The following is a 17,115-nucleotide window of genomic DNA, read 5'->3' as shown; positions in this document are numbered from 1 at the left end:
TTTTTTTGATAGCTGCTAAACACTTTAGGGACTGGAAGTGCCTTAAAATTAAATCGACTTTTCATTCTGTTTTAAAATATCCCTGAGATGGACTTCAGGGGCATTATTACAACAAGTATGATTTTGTGGAAGCACCCAGGAATTCAGTAGCCCACGTCAGTGTATAGGTTAATTGGTTGGAGGAAAACAGGTATCTCTGTCCCTTCGTTTCTCTGTTATTCCTTTGCCCATGCATTATCATTGTGACTGATGTGGATTGAGATCAATCATCAACATATCTAAAAAACTGTATTTTTAGGTCATTTGAAAAAGGTACAGGATGAAATATCCTGTTACAGTGAAGGCATGAGATCTCCCACAGGACCTCAGCTGATTTTTCACAAGAGCAAGAAAAATATAAAATGATGATGGTATTTTCTGGTGTAGATGCTTTTACTTACATATCTGAAAAGTAACAATTCAAAAACATTCTAACAGAATTTAACCTGCATTTTTAAAATTTTAGTGTTAAGGGCAAATAGACTATCCATCTTTGATGGGACCTGGTAAAGTTAGCAAACATGAGCATAGGAAGCGGTCAATGAAAACAAAACAAATTAGAACTCTGCTGCTTCAGAACCCATCTCACAACAAACGAACTTCTTAAATTTGAGAAATAAAGGTAAAAAAAAAAAAAAGAATCCCCTAATTCAAGATTATAGACTCACATTCTTTGGCATTGCTGAGTTAGTGAAATGGCAAAGCAGAATTTGTCCTTTAAAGACTTGCCCGGCTTACTCTTTCTTACCAAGGATGGCACAAGCCATTCATGTCACATTTGATTTTTAATTACACTATTCTCTAATTTTTTTCAAATTAATAAGACTCGTCATTTAAATTAACACTGTAATTGTCATCTAAAGTAGTTTTTTCCCTTTTTTAAGCACATCAGGGTACGCTTATCAGAGACCAGCATACTGAAATGACTACCTTAAATTCTTTTCTGTAAGATGACATTTCGGTGGAAGAGTGCCACTTGCTCGTCACGTGGGTAAGAGGAAGCTATTGGGCAGGGAAGAGAATCCCAGTGGTTAGGAAAAAAGACCCATGTCCTGGAGGCTTAGGTAAGGGTATTTTTATAGCCACAACCTTTATCCCAGTGAAGACAGAATAATCCACAGTTTAATGGATCCCTTTACCAAACTAGTGTTTAAATCTACTGCAGTGCCCAGAGACTAGAAAATGGTTCTGATGCCAAAATTATAAGTTTGGGAGACCCACTTCCCTCATTTTTTGGATCACTAGTTTTATTTCGTACATAGTTATGTGATAAAAATAGTAAATTTTAAGTGTTTATAATCTGAGTCTGAAAAGGACTTAGCCTACAGAAATATTTGCCTAAAATGTTAAGATATGTTTTATGTTCATTACAATATTAATCATTATACTGAAAATTGTAAATAATACAAAGATTAATCAGTAGAGGGTAAATTAAATTACACTTTATCAATAGAATTGAATCTATATAGATAGTAAAAAGAATGAGATAATATTATTAATAGTTTTATATGTATACATGCATGAAAAGATGTTCAAGACTTTAGAAAGAAAGCAAATTAAACTTTATAGTTTGCATTCTTAAAAACTTAACATAGCTGATAGAATTATGGGGAACTTTCACTTTCTAAGTTACATATTTCACTGATTTTTTTAATATTTTAATGAACATGTGTTTTTTTTTTTGTAAGCAGAAAAAAAAAGATATTTCACAGAGTTACACATGAGCCTCTCAGAAAAAAATAGCAGCTACCCTCTACCATTTATTACACCCTTACTGTTTACTTGGCACCATTTTTTTTTTTTTTTTTTAATGATGTCTCCAATTCTTCCTTCTATTTGATTCTTTTAATATGATGTATAAAAAGACCCCAAACCAAACTTATTGCTGTTGAGTCGATTCTGACTCATAGTGACCCTATAGGACAGTGGAACTGCCATACAGGGTTTCCAAGAAGCAACTGGTAGACTTAAACTGCCGATCTTTTTGGTTAGCAGCTGAGCTCATGACTACTGTGCCACCAGGTCTCCTTAAAACCAAACCCATTGCTGTCGAGTCGATTCTGACTTCTAGTGACTCTAAAGGACAGAGTAGAACTGTCCCATAGGGTTTCCAAGGAGCGCCTGGTAGATTTAAACTTCCAACCTTTTGGTCAGCAACTGTAGCTCTTAACCACTATGCCACCAGGGTTTCCAGGTCTCCTTAAGGTATATAAAAAACACCAAAACAAACCTGTTGCCATTGAGTAAATTCTGACTCTTACCAACCTATAGGACAGAGCAGAACTGCCCCATATAGTTTCCAGGGAGCGCCTGGTGAATTTGAACTGCTGACCTTTTGATTAGTAGCCTTAGCTCTTGACCACTACACCACTAGGGTTTCCTTAAGGTATATAGAAAAGTTAAATTGGGGGTATTGTCATTACGAACAGTTTTTCAGAATTCTGTGTTTCTGTTAGCTATAAAGGGAATTACATGTTATCTATCCCTGCCTGTTACAAACATATAACTAAAATACAAGTAAAACATATAGCATATACAAAAGAATACTTGTTTTTTTGTGTGAGTTAGAAAGTATTGCTTGTTTAGATGAGATGGAGGTAGAATTAAATGAAAGGATTATTTAGGAAAAGCTTCAGTGAGGAGGGAGAGGTGAGAGCTTTTTTGATGGAAACAGAATGGAATGATTAGTTTGGGGAGCACCAGAATGAGAGAATTGATAAAAGTAAGAAGGTCTGGTTCTAGAGGGACTGACAAAGGGTTCTGAAATATTTAATCTATGCTATGGTGGGACTTAAAAATAATGCTGTGTCACCATAATAAACAAGAAAAGAGCCTTGGCGTTAATGCTATAGACTGTTGAGTAGTATACAGAATAGCAAAGACATAATTAGAAGAGGAATTGACCCTGGTTCAAGTCACCATCACTTCTCCCCCAATTTACTATAGTAGCCACCTGACTCAAAAAAAAAAAAATCACCGTCGGGTCGATTCCAACTCATAGCAGCCCTATCGGACAGAGTAGAACTGCCCCATAAGGTTTCCAAGGAGCTGCTGATGGATTCGAACTTGACCTTTTCATTAGCAGCTGTAGCTCTTAACCACTGTGCCACCAAGGCTCCAACCACTCTCCATAATTCCAAAATTCGCTACCCCTGTTTTCAACACAGTGGCCAGAATGATCCTTTTAAAAAGTTAAGCCACATCAAGACCTCCAGTGGCACCCCATTTCAACCAGAGTAGCCCAGAAGCCCCTGAATGAGCTATCTATTCCTGCCTCTTTGACCCTAATTTCTTCTCTTTCCCTCTTGCTCATTCCACTCCTTGTTGTTTCTCAAAACCGTCACTCTTGTTCGTACCTTAAGACCTTTGTATCCCTCAGCCTGTCATGATCTTCTCCCAGACATCCACGTGGCTACTCTCTTACTCATTGTCGCTTTCTCAGCATGACCATCCTATTTACAATTTTAGTCTGCCTGCCTTCCTCTATACCCCTATAGCATTTTCATCTTCTGCTATAGTACATAGGAGTCCCTGTGTGGCACAAATGACGAAGAGCTCGACTACTAGCCGAAAGGTTGGTGGTTTGAACCCACCCAGAGGCGCCTCAGAAGACATACTTGGTGATCTGCTTCCAGAAGGAAAGCAGCATTTTACATGTTGAAAACCCTATGGAGCAGTTCTGCTATGCACACATGGGGTCGCCGTGAGTCAGAATCGACTCAGCGAGCAACTAACAACAATATATAGTATGTAATTTACTTACTCATTATGTTCGTTATTTATTATCTATTTCTTTCCCACTTGAGTGAAAGCTGCAGGAAGGCTGGGATCGTTGTCTGCTGTGTACACTGCTGTAGCCCATGCACCCAGAACAGTGCTTGTCAAGTAATAGGTGCTCAACAAATAGTGAAATGAATGGATTCAAAAGCCTGTAAAGAATTTGACAATTATAAACTAAGAGAAGGTTGTATTCTAGTGCAGTGGATTTTCAACTTCCCTTTAGAGTTTTTACCTGAAATGAATAAAATCTTAAAACCAGTAGGTAGTAGTACACATATCTATCGCCAGTTTAGAAATGAGTTTCTGAATACAGCTTGAACACGATCAATAATATATTAAGCTATTAATCTAAATGCTTAAATGTTGTTCCTTGTATAATATTATTTGTTCATACTGGTCAAACCTTATTTTGTGTCTGTAAGTGAAAACCTGACTTTTCACCTGTCTTCTGGAGTTGGATTTGTTCATTTGATTAACAGAAGACTTTTATAAGACTTTTTAGTTCCAATATGAACTGTATTTCTTTTCTGTGATTTCCTCATAGATGATGATTGGCAGGAAGCACATGAGCGCCTGGCTGAATTGGAGGAGAAGCTGCCAGTGGCAGTTCATGAACAAACAGGCAATGGAGAAAGGGATGAGATGGACTTGTTGGGTGACCATGAGGAGAACCTGGCAGAAAGGCTTAGTAAGATGGTGATTGAAAATGAATTAGAAGATCCAGCTATCATGAGGGCGGTGCAGACCAGGCCAGTTTTGCAAGTGAGTAAGTTACTCTGATTTGAGAACTGTGGCAAACTATAAGTAAAGTATTGAGCTTTGCCACTTATTTCGTCTATAATGAAAGAATTGCATTTGGAATAGAAAATTGATAAAATAATTCCCGATGATAGCAAATCTAGAAATGAAGTTGGGATAACATTTATTCTGGAACACCACAGTATTTTACCCTCCAGCAGTGGAGGCACTTTTGGACCCTCATTCACCAGTAGCAGCTCAGTCACCCAGAGAGCCCACACTATTCCAGACTGTGTGTGTGTGTGTGTGTGTGTGTTTTCCTTTTTTGTTAGCCTCAATCAGGAAGTCTCAATTCCAGCATCTGGGATGGATCTGAAGTTCTGAGGCGAATCCGAGGACCACTGCTTACTCAGGTATTGAGCATTGCCTCTTTATATAAAATTCGTAAGATGTGAAGTTTTCAAGTTGCCTCCTATAATCATGCTTTTCTCACAGAAAGAATGTATAAGTGTCTATCATTTGCCAGTATTTTGTTGATTGCTGCATCCACAGCAGTGCTCATTTGATTCCATTTATTTTGAGAAGTTTGAAAAGGAGCCACTGGAACTGACATGTGTCAATTTACGATTTGAATTACTTGAAAAGTCTTTTCCAGGCAAGACTATAGGGCTGGAGAGCAGATCAGTGGCCTGGGGTATTGGGAGGGGTTGACTACAAAGGGACAATACAAAGGAATTTTGGAGAGTGATGAAACTCTTCGGAATCTTGATTGCAGTGGCAGATCCATAACTATGTATTTATCAAAACTCAGAAAACTATACACCAAAGAGAGTAAATTTTACTATGTGTAAATTAAAAGTAAATAAAAATTTAAAAAGTAATTTCTCAAGATATTTTGCAGCTACAGAGATGATTAAAACATTTCCAGTTAGCTAATTTCTTTCTTTCTTCTTTTAAACTACTTAGGAAATGCCTACAGTATCTCTACTAGAATATGCCTTGCCCCAGAGGCCTCCACAGGGTGCAGAAGACGATCGGGATCTTTCCGAGCGTGCGTTACCAAGGCGGTCAACTTCACCTGTCATTGGGAGTCCTCCTGTCCGAGCCGTCCCCATAGGCACCCCACCTAAGCAGATGACCGTACCCAGCTTCAACCAGCAGGTACCTCTCATTAACAAGCACTCAGCCCAGGATATTGGGAGTCTGGGCACAATCATTTGGGAAACTGGTGATGCTGGGAGGGGGGTCGAAGTTTTGGGTAGGCATTAGATTAGACAGAAAAATAGCCAGTTGGAGGAGAAGTTAGTGCAAATCAGAGACACATCCCCTAACACCCTTTCTCGCTGCTGCTGTTGCTGCTACTGCCATTGAATTGGAGGAGAAAAGGGTAGTTAACCACATTTAGTGTCTATATCCTTTTTAAAGTATTTTGCTGCCTCCCAAAACATTTGCAGAGAGGTAACTGAAAGCTGGGGGGAGTGGGAACACACAGCATTGTCCACATCCTTTTTACCTTTAAGATATCCCTGCTTTCCCTAGAGCCTGTGCAGTCCTGTTCCATAGACTTTCCTCCACCTGAAACGAGCAGCTGAAAAGGAAGGCCAATTTGGAAGGTATGGGGGGAGGGTGGTGTTGGTATGGCCTACTTAGGCTCACTGTCTTATGAAAGGTGGAGTCAATGTACCACAAAAATGCTGAGCATGGCGGCCATATCACAGGGTCTTCGGAACAGGATTTAGTTAATCCTCCAGCTTTCTTATCATTCCTTCTCCTTCACTGCTACCAAAATATATCCTCTTGGAGAGAATTTGCAAGTCAGAATATCTGCTGGTACCTTTCTCAGATAGCATGGAAGGGTGGGGATAACTGGAGAATTAGCTAAATATTCCTCAGTTAAAACTGGCACTTTACTTGATATTTGTGAGAGGAAGTGACCAAAGGTTCCGAATTTGAACCCATAGCCATAGCAATTTGCTTAGAAGTAGGGCTTGGCATTGAGTTTCGTGTCTCTGCCAGTACTTGAGGGGAGGGAATTTAGATGGAGAAAAAACTGACTTAATTGAATGTAGTTGTATATACGTTTGTCTTGATAGATTCTGTGTCCGAAGCCTGTCCATGTTCGGCCCCCAATGCCACCACGTTATCCTGCTCCCTATGGTGAGAGGATGTCTCCAAACCAGCTCTGCAGTGTCCCGGTATGTCATTTCACCAGTTAAGGAAATTGTGCAGTATATATTCTCTGATGACTACCTGTGTGAACACTACCATTAAATATTCTTCTTTTCGTTAGTTGCCATAGATTCAGTTCCAACTCAGGGAGACTCCATGTGTTACAGAGTAGAACTGTCCACAGGGATTTCTTGGCTGTAATCTTAACAGAAGTTGATTAGTTTTGAACCACTGGCCTTTAGGTTAGCAGTCAAGTGCAAGCTGTTTTTGCCACCTAGGGACCTTCATGAGTATATTACTTCTCCTAAGTTGTACATCTTTATTTATCTCCACAGTTGACTATCTGATGGTCCCCAGTCCAGAGGACATGGTCCATTGTACTCAATTTTATACCACAAATCTTTCTCATCATGAAGAAATCTAAATTTGTAGTGGGATTATATGGTCTCCTGCTACTTCAGTCCCTCATTCTACTGCTTGCTTTTTCACATTACCCGATCAGAATGCTTCCTAATTTCTAGCATTACCCTTTTATGTTCCCTCAGTGGAAAGCTTAACTTGGCAACTTTATAGAGTTTTTATATCTGAGTTTATTCTGCATTTTTACTGAATTCCTTTATTAGATTGATTTATGTTTCATAGTATAATTTTTTTTTTCTTTCTTTTTTTTAGAACTCTTCCCTCCTAGGTCATCCGTTCCCTCCTAGTGTTCCTCCTGTTCTCAACCCTCTTCAGAGAGCACAGCTTCTTGGAGGAGCACAGGTAAGCCTGTGATTAGCCGTGTCCATAAAGAGCTCTCCTGCTTGCCTAAGGTTCATTAGATGATGTTGTGAACCATCGAGTGTGACAGAGCAGTACTGCCCCATAGGGCTTCCTAGGCTGACATCTTTGCCAGGTCTTTTCTCCTGTGCAGCTGCTGGTGGGTTTGAACTGCCGGCCTTTCAGTTAGCAGCCGAGCACTTAACCATTGCACTACCAGGGCTCCTTTTATTAGATAATATCACCCCTTGTTTTGCAGCGAATCATACATTATTGCCTCTCATTTTTTTTTCCTACACTTTTTCAAACAAAGTTTTGGTGGAAACAGTATTCACTTTTCTGCAGGTAAAAGCAGGGGGACTTACCCCACTGGGGGAAAAAAAGAAAAAACCTGCTGCTGTTGAATTGATTCCAACTCACGGTGACCCCATGTGTAACAGAGTAGAGGCGCTCCATAGGGTTTTCTTGGCTTTGATCTTTACAGAAGCAGATCTTCAGGTCTTTCTTCTAGAGTAGCAACCAAGCACAAACCATTTGTGCCAGCCAGGGATCTGAGGGGCTTGCAGATTAACTAAATCTAAGGTCTTGTTCCTCTTGTAGCTACAGCCTGGACGGATGTCTCCCAGCCAGTTCCCCCGGGTCCCTGGATTTGTCGGTAGTCCACTTGCTGCCATGAATTCCAAGTTGCTGCAAGGGCGAGTCGGGCAGATGCTTCCCCCAGCACCAGGCTTTCGTGCCTTCTTTAGCGCTCCACCCCCCGCTACACCGCCTCCTCCACAGCAGCACCCTCCTGGCCCAGGACCTCACCTGCAGAACCTAAGGTACGCTAAACAAATCCACTGTTTTATCCCTTGTCAGCCAGCTGTCCTCATCATTGGTGTTTAGTGGTATAATACAGAAGTCCCTTGATATTTGCAGGTGACGTATTTTGAATTCTTACTAGGTCCTCAAATTGCCAAACACAGAAATGTTTGACAGGCTCCAGGCTTTCTCATGAATCACATTTCCCTCAAGAGTCACTTGCCTCCTATGCACATTCTCACAAGTTAATCGCCTCTTTTATTTTTTCTTAAAGTTTGCTGTGTCTCCCTCATATCCATTTTACAGACACACTGACGTAATACGCGCAGTGCCTGTCACTTAACAAGAATTACCATATCCTCAAGGAACAGAGGCAGAGATGCTGAGAAGTCAGCTAAGTTGCTTGCTTTTGCACTCTGGTTTTATAATACGAGGGGTTCAAGTTCCTGCTTCAGCAAAATAATGTTTTATTACCTATCATGTATTTCTTATGTCATTCCCAGATAGTTGAAACTGAGACTATTAAATGTATTTAAAGACTTCTGTTAAACTGGAGCAGAAAGAAAATCATATTCCCTTACTGCTAATTCACTGACATTTTATGGTCACGCTCTTAGGAATTGAGAATTGGCCCTTGTGGAAGACATGTAAAAGCGTGGCTATCTTTTTCTTTAGAGCCTGGCCTCCTTAGGCTAGATTTTAACAGTCCCTTGGGTAAACCTGTATGAATTGACTATACTTACAGCATCCTGAAAAACTGCAAATCTTGAGGATGACTGAATTGAGATCCTTGATCCTTTTTTCTTAGATCTCAGGCCCCAATGTTTAGACCAGACACAACTCACCTTCACCCACAGCACCGCCGCCTCTTGAATCAAAGGCAGCAACAGAATAGAAAGTAAGTACTGGTCTCACTCGTTTGTGGTTTCTTAATTCAGCTTTTAATTTTGACAGTGTAACAAGGTGTTGCTAATTACATTTACCTTTTTGGTTAATTAGTATTGAGATTGCTTTGCTATTAAAATCAAATTATGGGTGCTGTCATTTTATGTTTTTAGTGCACTAGCTTTAAATGACAAGATTTTATCAACTAATTTCCAAACTACTGTAATTATATTGGAGCCCCAGTGGCACAGTTCTGAAGCGTTCGGCTACTAACCAAGAGGTCGGCAGTTTGAATCCACCAGCCACCCCTTAGAAACCCTGTGTACAGTTCTACTCTGTCCTGTAGAGTTGCTATGAGTCTAAATCTGCTTGACGGCAGCACGTTTTTATATTGATCATAAATCTTAATTAAAATTTAGATCTGATTTTTTGTTTGTTTAGCTGACATTTTATCCTCACTTCTTACCAAGTTCTTATTGTACCCTTAACAGCCTTTTGTTTACCATCTGCGACATTATATTTCAAGATAATCTCTGAGCTCAGAAATAATCTTGAAATATAGTGCCTAGCCTTGCATTTGGGGGTTATATGAAGCCAATGGTCATTCTTTATTGCTGTTTCTAGTTATTTGCTGAATGAAGATTAAAGGCATAAATAAAGAATGATTAACTGTCCATAGCATCCCCGATGGCACAGTGGTTAAGAGCTTGGCTGCTAAGGTTAGCGGTTCGAATCCACCAGCCACTCCTTGGAAACCCTATGGGGCAGTTCTACTCTGTCCTATAGGGTTGTCGTGAGTTGGAATTGACTTGATGGCAAGAGGTTTGGTTTAGTTTGGGGTTATCTATCTGTATAAAATTTGCTCCAGTTGTGTGCCAGGCACTGATAAGTTTTGGGGATAGAAAGAAGAGCGTGTTGGATAAAGCTCCTGCCTTCATGGACCTTATATTCTACAATAATTCATCTGCATAAAATAACGAAACAAAATATATCTGTGAAGTGGTTTTCATCCTCTCAGTTTTATGGTTCTGTGAGTGTACATAATTCCTTCTCACTTTTAAAGATGTTCCAGGATATTTTTTACAGGGGAAGAACCGCAGTATGGGCCCTTAAGACCCAAAAAGTACAAACCGTAAAGGGAAAGATTAATACATCTGCATTAAGTATTAAACTTCTATGTGACAAAAGGCATCACGCACAAACAGGCAACTCCCAGTAGAGGAAACCAGGTGGTTCATAATCATGAAAAGATGTTCAAGCTCATTCATACTCAGAAAAGTGCAAATTAAGATAGCCATTTGACACCATCAGATAGGCAAAGCTTGAAATGTCTCAACCCTGCCCAGGAGGGAGTATACAGCCTCTTGAGAGCAAATTTGACTATATAAAAGAAGGTTGGAAATGTGGACACATCACATCCTAGCAGTTGGGTATGTTATCAACATGGGTAAATACAAGAAACATAGTGTTCAGTGAAGAAGCAAGGAGCATTGTGTCTAGTGCCATGCATACAAAATAACACTGTAGTATTTAAAGATATACACAGTAATAAAAGTAGAAAACTGTTTTGGTGGATACGTAGTAAAGGCAGGATGGTAGTTCCCCTAGGAAGGAAAGAATGCTAGAAACTGGGATCCAGGGATTAAAAAGATCCTTCAGATGTGTATGTAACACTGTGTTAGTTCTATAACCCACCACCTTCGAGTCAGTTCTGACTCACAGTGACCCTATAGGACAGTAGAACTGCCCAAAGGATTTCCAAGGCTATAATCTTTACAGAAGTAGACTGCCACTTCTCCCGCAGACCAGCTAGTCAGTTTGGACTATCAACCTTTTGCTTAGTGGCCACGTGCTTTAACCACTGCATCACCAGGGCTCCCCGTTACTGTAATAGTACTGCTTTAAAGATCTGAGGCAAATCTGGCCAAAAAAATATATTTATCATTTGTCATTAAATCTAGATGGTGAGTAAGTAGATATTATAGTGTTTGCTCAGCTGTAATTATGTTGATCATGCATCTCAGTAAAAATTTAGTGGTATAATACAGAAGTCTTTTGATATTTGCAAGCCATATGTTTTGAGATTTTATTGAAATACTTTACAATTTTCAGAGTTAAAGAGAGTATATAGTCTTTGGAGTCAAATTAGCCTATGTTCAGATCTCTCAACTTTGCCACCAGGTGTATGACTTTGGACAAGTTACTCGATCTCTCTTGCCCTCAGTTTTTGGTCAGGAGAAAATAAAACGATGTACTTCATGGGATTATTCAGGGCCTATCTGAAAGTCCATAAGTGCTAAGCATATGGCAGACACTCAGATGATGGTTTTATTTCTTTAATTATGTTGTTATACAGCTCTTTTCCTCTTAAATTCCATTAAGACAATTCTTGTTTACTCCCTTCTAACAAAAACAAAGGGGACTTCTTTTTTTTTTTTTTCTGTATTCTTATGCAAGAAAAACCAAACCCACTGCCTTCAAGTCACTTTCGACTCAGCGACCCTATAGGACAGGGTAGAACTGCCCCACAGGCTTCCACGGCATGCCTGATGGATTCGAACTGCTGGCCTTTTGGTTAGCAGCCGAACTCTTAAAGGTTTCTGTGTTGTTATAAGGCATCAGTAACGTAACCAGTTGGAGTGAATGTGGCATTTGTTTGTTTTCAGTCAGCATCGGAATCTCAATGGTGCAGGAGATAGAGGAAGTCATCGGAGCAGTCATCAAGATCATCTTCGAAAGGATCCTTATGCCAATCTCATGTTGCAGCGAGAAAAGGATTGGGTCTCCAAAATCCAGATGATGCAACTGCAGAGCACTGATCCCTACCTGGATGATTTTTATTACCAGGTAAATGCCATATGCTAATTTTAAGAAAATAAGAGTTTGGCCCTTTGCTCTAGTTGGTAGGATTTTCTTTTGAGAAAGTTTCCAAGTGGATAAGAGTTGACCAAGCAAATTTTGCCCTCCTCTCAAGCTGGGGAGCCTCTTATTCACTAAATGGGTTGCTTATATACGTTTTACTTCTTTTATATAGAGGCTCTCAGATCAGCATTTATCAAATCCCTCTGGCATCAATAATCTGGTTCTTTCTATTGGCAGTCAAACTTTAAAGATGTTTCTATTGATTACTAACTTGTTGAAAAACTGAAATTTTTTGATAAAGTAAGTTGATAGCAATCTAACAAAAATTAAGAGATCAGAACATTTCTAGAGTGGAAGTTGTGTTACTGCTGCTGGCATAGGTTAATTATTTAGTGGTGAAGAGCAATCATGTTCTGTGCTTGTGTTGCCACTCAAGTCATCTTCTTATGTGGTAGAATTACTTTGAGAAACTGGAGAAACTGTCAGCTGCTGAAGAAATGCAAGGTGACGGCCCTAAAAAGGAGCGCACCAAGCTCATTACCCCTCAGGTGGCCAAGCTGGAGCATGCTTATAAGCCAGGTAAGGTCCTTATCCACATGCCCATGAGAGGAGACACTCGAGATGCTGCCGATGTGATAAAGCATAAGTAACTATACATACAGATGGACAAATAGAGATGTTTGAATCTGATTTACAAACTACCATTGCCCTTAATAAATGCAAAGATCAGCCTTTACTCAGGCATGGACTGAGTGGCTCACTGAATGGCTTTTGGGTCCTTTTCTGCTGGAGACTCCATGATTTTTTAAACCTGTTATAATTTCTAGTACCCCTAAAATAGATAAGGGGGAAGTACTTTAGATTTTTATCTTTATGATTATTGTGACCAAAAAAATAATGGGGAAGGATAAGTTTTAATAAGGGATTGCTTTAGATAAGATGTAGATTTTTTTTAGATAAGATGTAAATTTTTGTAGTGAATTATCAGACTGTGAGTAAAGAAAAGAGAATGTAAAGATGTTCTTTGAAAACTTTCTGCCTGAATTGTTGAGTGTTTATTTTGTTGTAACTTTTGTGCCCTTGCAGTGCAGTTTGAAGGCTCTCTGGGAAAGCTTACTGTCTCTAGCGTGAATAATCCTCGAAAAATGATTGATGCTGTTGTGACATCTCGGAGCGAAGATGATGTAAGTGTTAGCAGAATTGTATGCTTAAAAAAAACTGGTCATTACCACTTGTTGTCACTGTGGAATGGAATTTGGGATGATGAAGTTGTTTCTGGCCTAACCCGGAGCTTCCCAGCTGACATTCCATGGCCTTCTAGCTTTCCACACATATGCTGAGATGTTGACACCCACATCTCAGGCAGCCAGGCGGGGCCTGGGGTGCAGGAATATTCCATCCGGGTAGCACTGCCTGCAAACAGAAACATACGTTTACTCCAGTTTGCTGTTGAAAGAAATGATTGTTTCTGTGTGCTTTAAGGTTTTCCTATGACATCTTCGTCTTCTTCAATTACCTTTTGCCTATCTATGAATTCAGTTCAATAGTTCAGATGTAGGTTGATTTAATCATCTCCGTGATCTTTGTCTACATGAACGTTGGTTTAGCTCATGAACTTCAAGAGAGTGTAGTATTCTCAAAGCATTTTCAGAAATGAACCTATAGATACACACTTAGTAAATTATATTTAACAGCAGTAAAGAATTTATGTTGAATACTCTTGTCTTTTCTTAGGAGACAAAAGAAAAGCAAGTTCGAGACAAGAGACGAAAAACCCTTGTCATAATTGAGAAAGTAAGTTATAAACCCATTGCTGTCAAGTTGATTCTGACTCCTAGCGTCCCTGTAAGACAGAATAGAGCTGTCCAATAGGGTTTCCAAGGAGCAGCTGGTGGATTCAGACTGCTGACTTTTTGGTTAGCAGCCAGGCTGTTAACCACTGCACGACCAAGGCTCCAATAGTTTGTTTCAGATAAGAATTGTCAAATGTGTGTGTAACCAAGAGTGAGCGGCCAGCCCGTGCTCTGTGATCTTAATTAACGACTGTATTCTTACGAAGTGCCTATTGTGTACTTTCTTTAGAACACTCTAGAAAGACTGTGGTATACCTCACCTAGGGCATTGTGGGAAGAACACTGCACTTAAAGTTAGAAGTTCTGGCTCTTTGTCCAGGCTTGTTCAGTTAATAGCCAGGTGTCTTTGGGCAGGTCACCTTTCTAAGCCTGGTAAAATGAGAATAAAATTTACATTGTTGTGACTGGGATTAATTAGATCAGTCAGTTCACAGATATTTATTGGGTAATGGGCACCGTGCTGGGTTCTAAGAAAAATGAGGTCCTATATAAGCAAGTGGTTCGTAAAGGGCAACGCCGTGTTGCGAGGCCCTAGAGCATGGTGGTTAAGAGCACAGACTCTGGAACCATTTCTAACTGAGTGTCACCTGGGGCAAGTTATTTTACCTTTCTATGCTGTCCTCGGTTTCTTCATCTCTAAAAACAGGGACAATAATAGTATCTTTCTCACTGAGTTCTAAGTACTCAGTGAATGCGTACATGCAAAGTGTTTAGAACAGTTCCTGCCACCCAGTAATGAAATTAACTGTTATTTTCATAATTTTTATAAATATAAGGCATTACATGTAGCGATATGTATTGTTTATTAAACGGTGCTATTGTTGCTGCTGGAAAACTTGGATAGCTTGTAATCATTTTACTACCATATCTTCTGGGTTAGAGGTGAAGGAAGAACAAAGAATGGTGTTGGAAGACTTTTTTGTGTTATTTCACTGTGTTTTTGTATTTAAAGGGGCACCTTTTTTCCCCACTCCCAGTCTTGGTACGATGACTTTTCACTCTTAGCTTTACCTGGTAGTCCTAAACTGTGAGGTTGTTCCTCTGATACGCTGTGATCCTGACTTAGTGTGCCATGACCTGCTTTGTGTCTCGCTTAGACATACAGTTTACTCCTTGATGTGGAGGATTATGAAAGGCGTTATCTCCTAAGCTTGGAAGAAGAGCGGCCTGCCCTGGTGGATGAAAGAAAGCACAACATTTGTAGCATGTATGACAACTTAAGGGGGAAGTTGCCTGGACAAGAGAGGTGAGAATTGTGTACTTTGAAGAAAACCTGAGACTAGCTGGACTTCCTCCTCTGCCAGACTGAGCTTACACCTTTCGGCCTTTTTGGAAACCCTTGTCTACCATCTCTGTAATCTCAGAGTCTATCCTTTTGGCCCAACTCAAAGGCTATTTCATATAAAACATTTCATAATCCTCCCCAGCCAGGAAGACAACAATCCCTCTTTATTCTCAATATCTAGAAAAAACCAAACCCGTTGCCGTCAAGTGGATTCCAATTCATAGCGACCCTGTAGGACAGAGTAGAACTGCCCCATAGGGTAATCCCCATAGGCTATAATCTTGACAGAAACAGACTGCCACATCTTTCTCCCACAAAGCAGCTGGTGGGTTTGAACCACCTACCTTTCGGTTAGCAGCTGAGCAGTTAACCACTGCACCACCAGGGCTCCTTTGAATATCTGTAGTAGCCACTTATTCAAAAGATGTATACTCAGTATCTACTAGGGACTGTGTTAGCTGCTAAAGATTCAGTGAAGAGTATTATTTGGTTTCTAACTTTAAGTTTATTGATTGTACCTGGCCTATAATTACTAGCATGTTCAACCTTGTCATCTTTTATGTGTATTTTCTTTCCTATTAAGATGGGAAGTGTAAACATTTATATTCCCTTGGGGTTTCCATAGCATACTCATGTCAGTCTCCTACTAGGGACTAAGCTTTTTAAAGACTTAAGTCTTTTTCTCTGTATCTCTGTCATCTCTTCCCTACCCAGTAACTGGAACAGAATCTTAACTAATGGTAAATGTTCTATAAACCACAAATATTTATTTGACAAATGCAGGAGGATTACGTCTCCTGATAACTCCCCTTATCCCTTGCCCATTCAGGAGAATTGCTGATTCTTCTAAATCAGGCCATGAACAAATAAAACAGAATGTGTAAGAACAAGACATTTCTGGAGTTGGGCTGACAAAAAGGGGCTGGTTGAATAACTGTGGTTTATCTATAGACTGAAATTCTATGCAGCCATTAAAATGTAATTGAAGAATATTTATTGACATGATAGTGTTCACAATAAGTTGTTGAGTAAAGAAAATTAAGTTACAAAGCTGTATGAATTCTATAGTGCCATTTGCGTGTGTGTATGTTTATTGTGGTACCAGAATATTGGCCATTTTAAGTCTTCTCACGTACGGCTCATTGACGTTAAATATGTTAGATATGTTCATCACGTTTTTCAGCCATCCCCATTTACCGTTCCCAAATTTTTCCATCACCCTTTAGGCACATTTATTTATGAAAGAAGAAAATATATACAGTACACAACAAAAAGGCCTTTTTTAAGTGATAACGCTAGTAAAATTATCTCCAGGATTATTAATGTTCTTTTTTTTTTTTTTTGCTTATATATATTTTTGGATTTTGCTGCATTAATCATGTGTTATTAGTGTAATTACTTAAAAGATAAGAAAGGAAATTAATGCATATAGTTTGGCCAAATTTTTTAACTTAAAATTTGTGCAGTGGTGATTTTCTGTATTTGTGAAACTTGGACAATGACTTTATTATTCAAGAGAGAGTTGGAGAAGTAATTCTGACCATTTCGTAGTTCAGGTAATTGTAGAGTGAAAGAAAATGCAGTGTAGTCTTTCCATAACATCATCAAAGGGAAAAAAAAATGAGGGTTTCTGAGGTTGCTCTTGCTGACCCGAGTTGGCATATTTCCTCCCCTACAGGCCAAGTGATGACCACTTTGTGCAGATCATGTGTATCCGCAAAGGGAAGAGAATGGTTGCCCGTATCCTTCCTTTCCTCTCCACAGAGCAAGCAGCCGACATTCTCATGACAACAGCCAGGAACCTCCCTTTCCTTATCAAGAAGGATGCACAAGATGAGGTGATTCTCAGCGCGGGGCGTCTTTCCCTCAGGTCTCCGTAGCTGATAAGATTTCTAGAATCCAGACTTGTTTCACCACCACCCCTCCTTCTTATGCTACTTTATC

General features: G+C 39.6%; 1 protein-coding gene across 1 annotated transcript in view; it reads left to right on the top strand.

Annotated features, from left to right (window-relative positions):
• PATL1 (PAT1 homolog 1, processing body mRNA decay factor) overlaps positions 1–17,115 on the top strand; it is a 37,125-nt gene that overhangs the window by 4,979 nt on the left and 15,031 nt on the right. Inside the window, exons 3-15 of the mRNA XM_049892068.1 lie at positions 4,364–4,581; positions 4,890–4,970; positions 5,524–5,718; positions 6,651–6,752; positions 7,399–7,488; positions 8,086–8,306; positions 9,095–9,184; positions 11,838–12,018; positions 12,489–12,612; positions 13,120–13,217; positions 13,768–13,827; positions 14,984–15,132; positions 16,850–17,009. Of these exons, the coding sequence (XP_049748025.1) occupies positions 4,364–4,581; positions 4,890–4,970; positions 5,524–5,718; positions 6,651–6,752; positions 7,399–7,488; positions 8,086–8,306; positions 9,095–9,184; positions 11,838–12,018; positions 12,489–12,612; positions 13,120–13,217; positions 13,768–13,827; positions 14,984–15,132; positions 16,850–17,009 (1,769 nt within the window). The remainder of the gene's footprint in view (positions 1–4,363; positions 4,582–4,889; positions 4,971–5,523; positions 5,719–6,650; positions 6,753–7,398; positions 7,489–8,085; positions 8,307–9,094; positions 9,185–11,837; positions 12,019–12,488; positions 12,613–13,119; positions 13,218–13,767; positions 13,828–14,983; positions 15,133–16,849; positions 17,010–17,115) is intronic.

Source organism: Elephas maximus, chromosome 7, assembly GCF_024166365.1.
Source record: "Elephas maximus indicus isolate mEleMax1 chromosome 7, mEleMax1 primary haplotype, whole genome shotgun sequence".
In the NCBI taxonomy this organism is placed as follows: Eukaryota; Metazoa; Chordata; class Mammalia; order Proboscidea; family Elephantidae; genus Elephas; species Elephas maximus.
The sequence above is the reverse complement of the archived record's forward strand: the minus strand, read 5'-3'. Positions and strand labels throughout refer to the sequence as shown.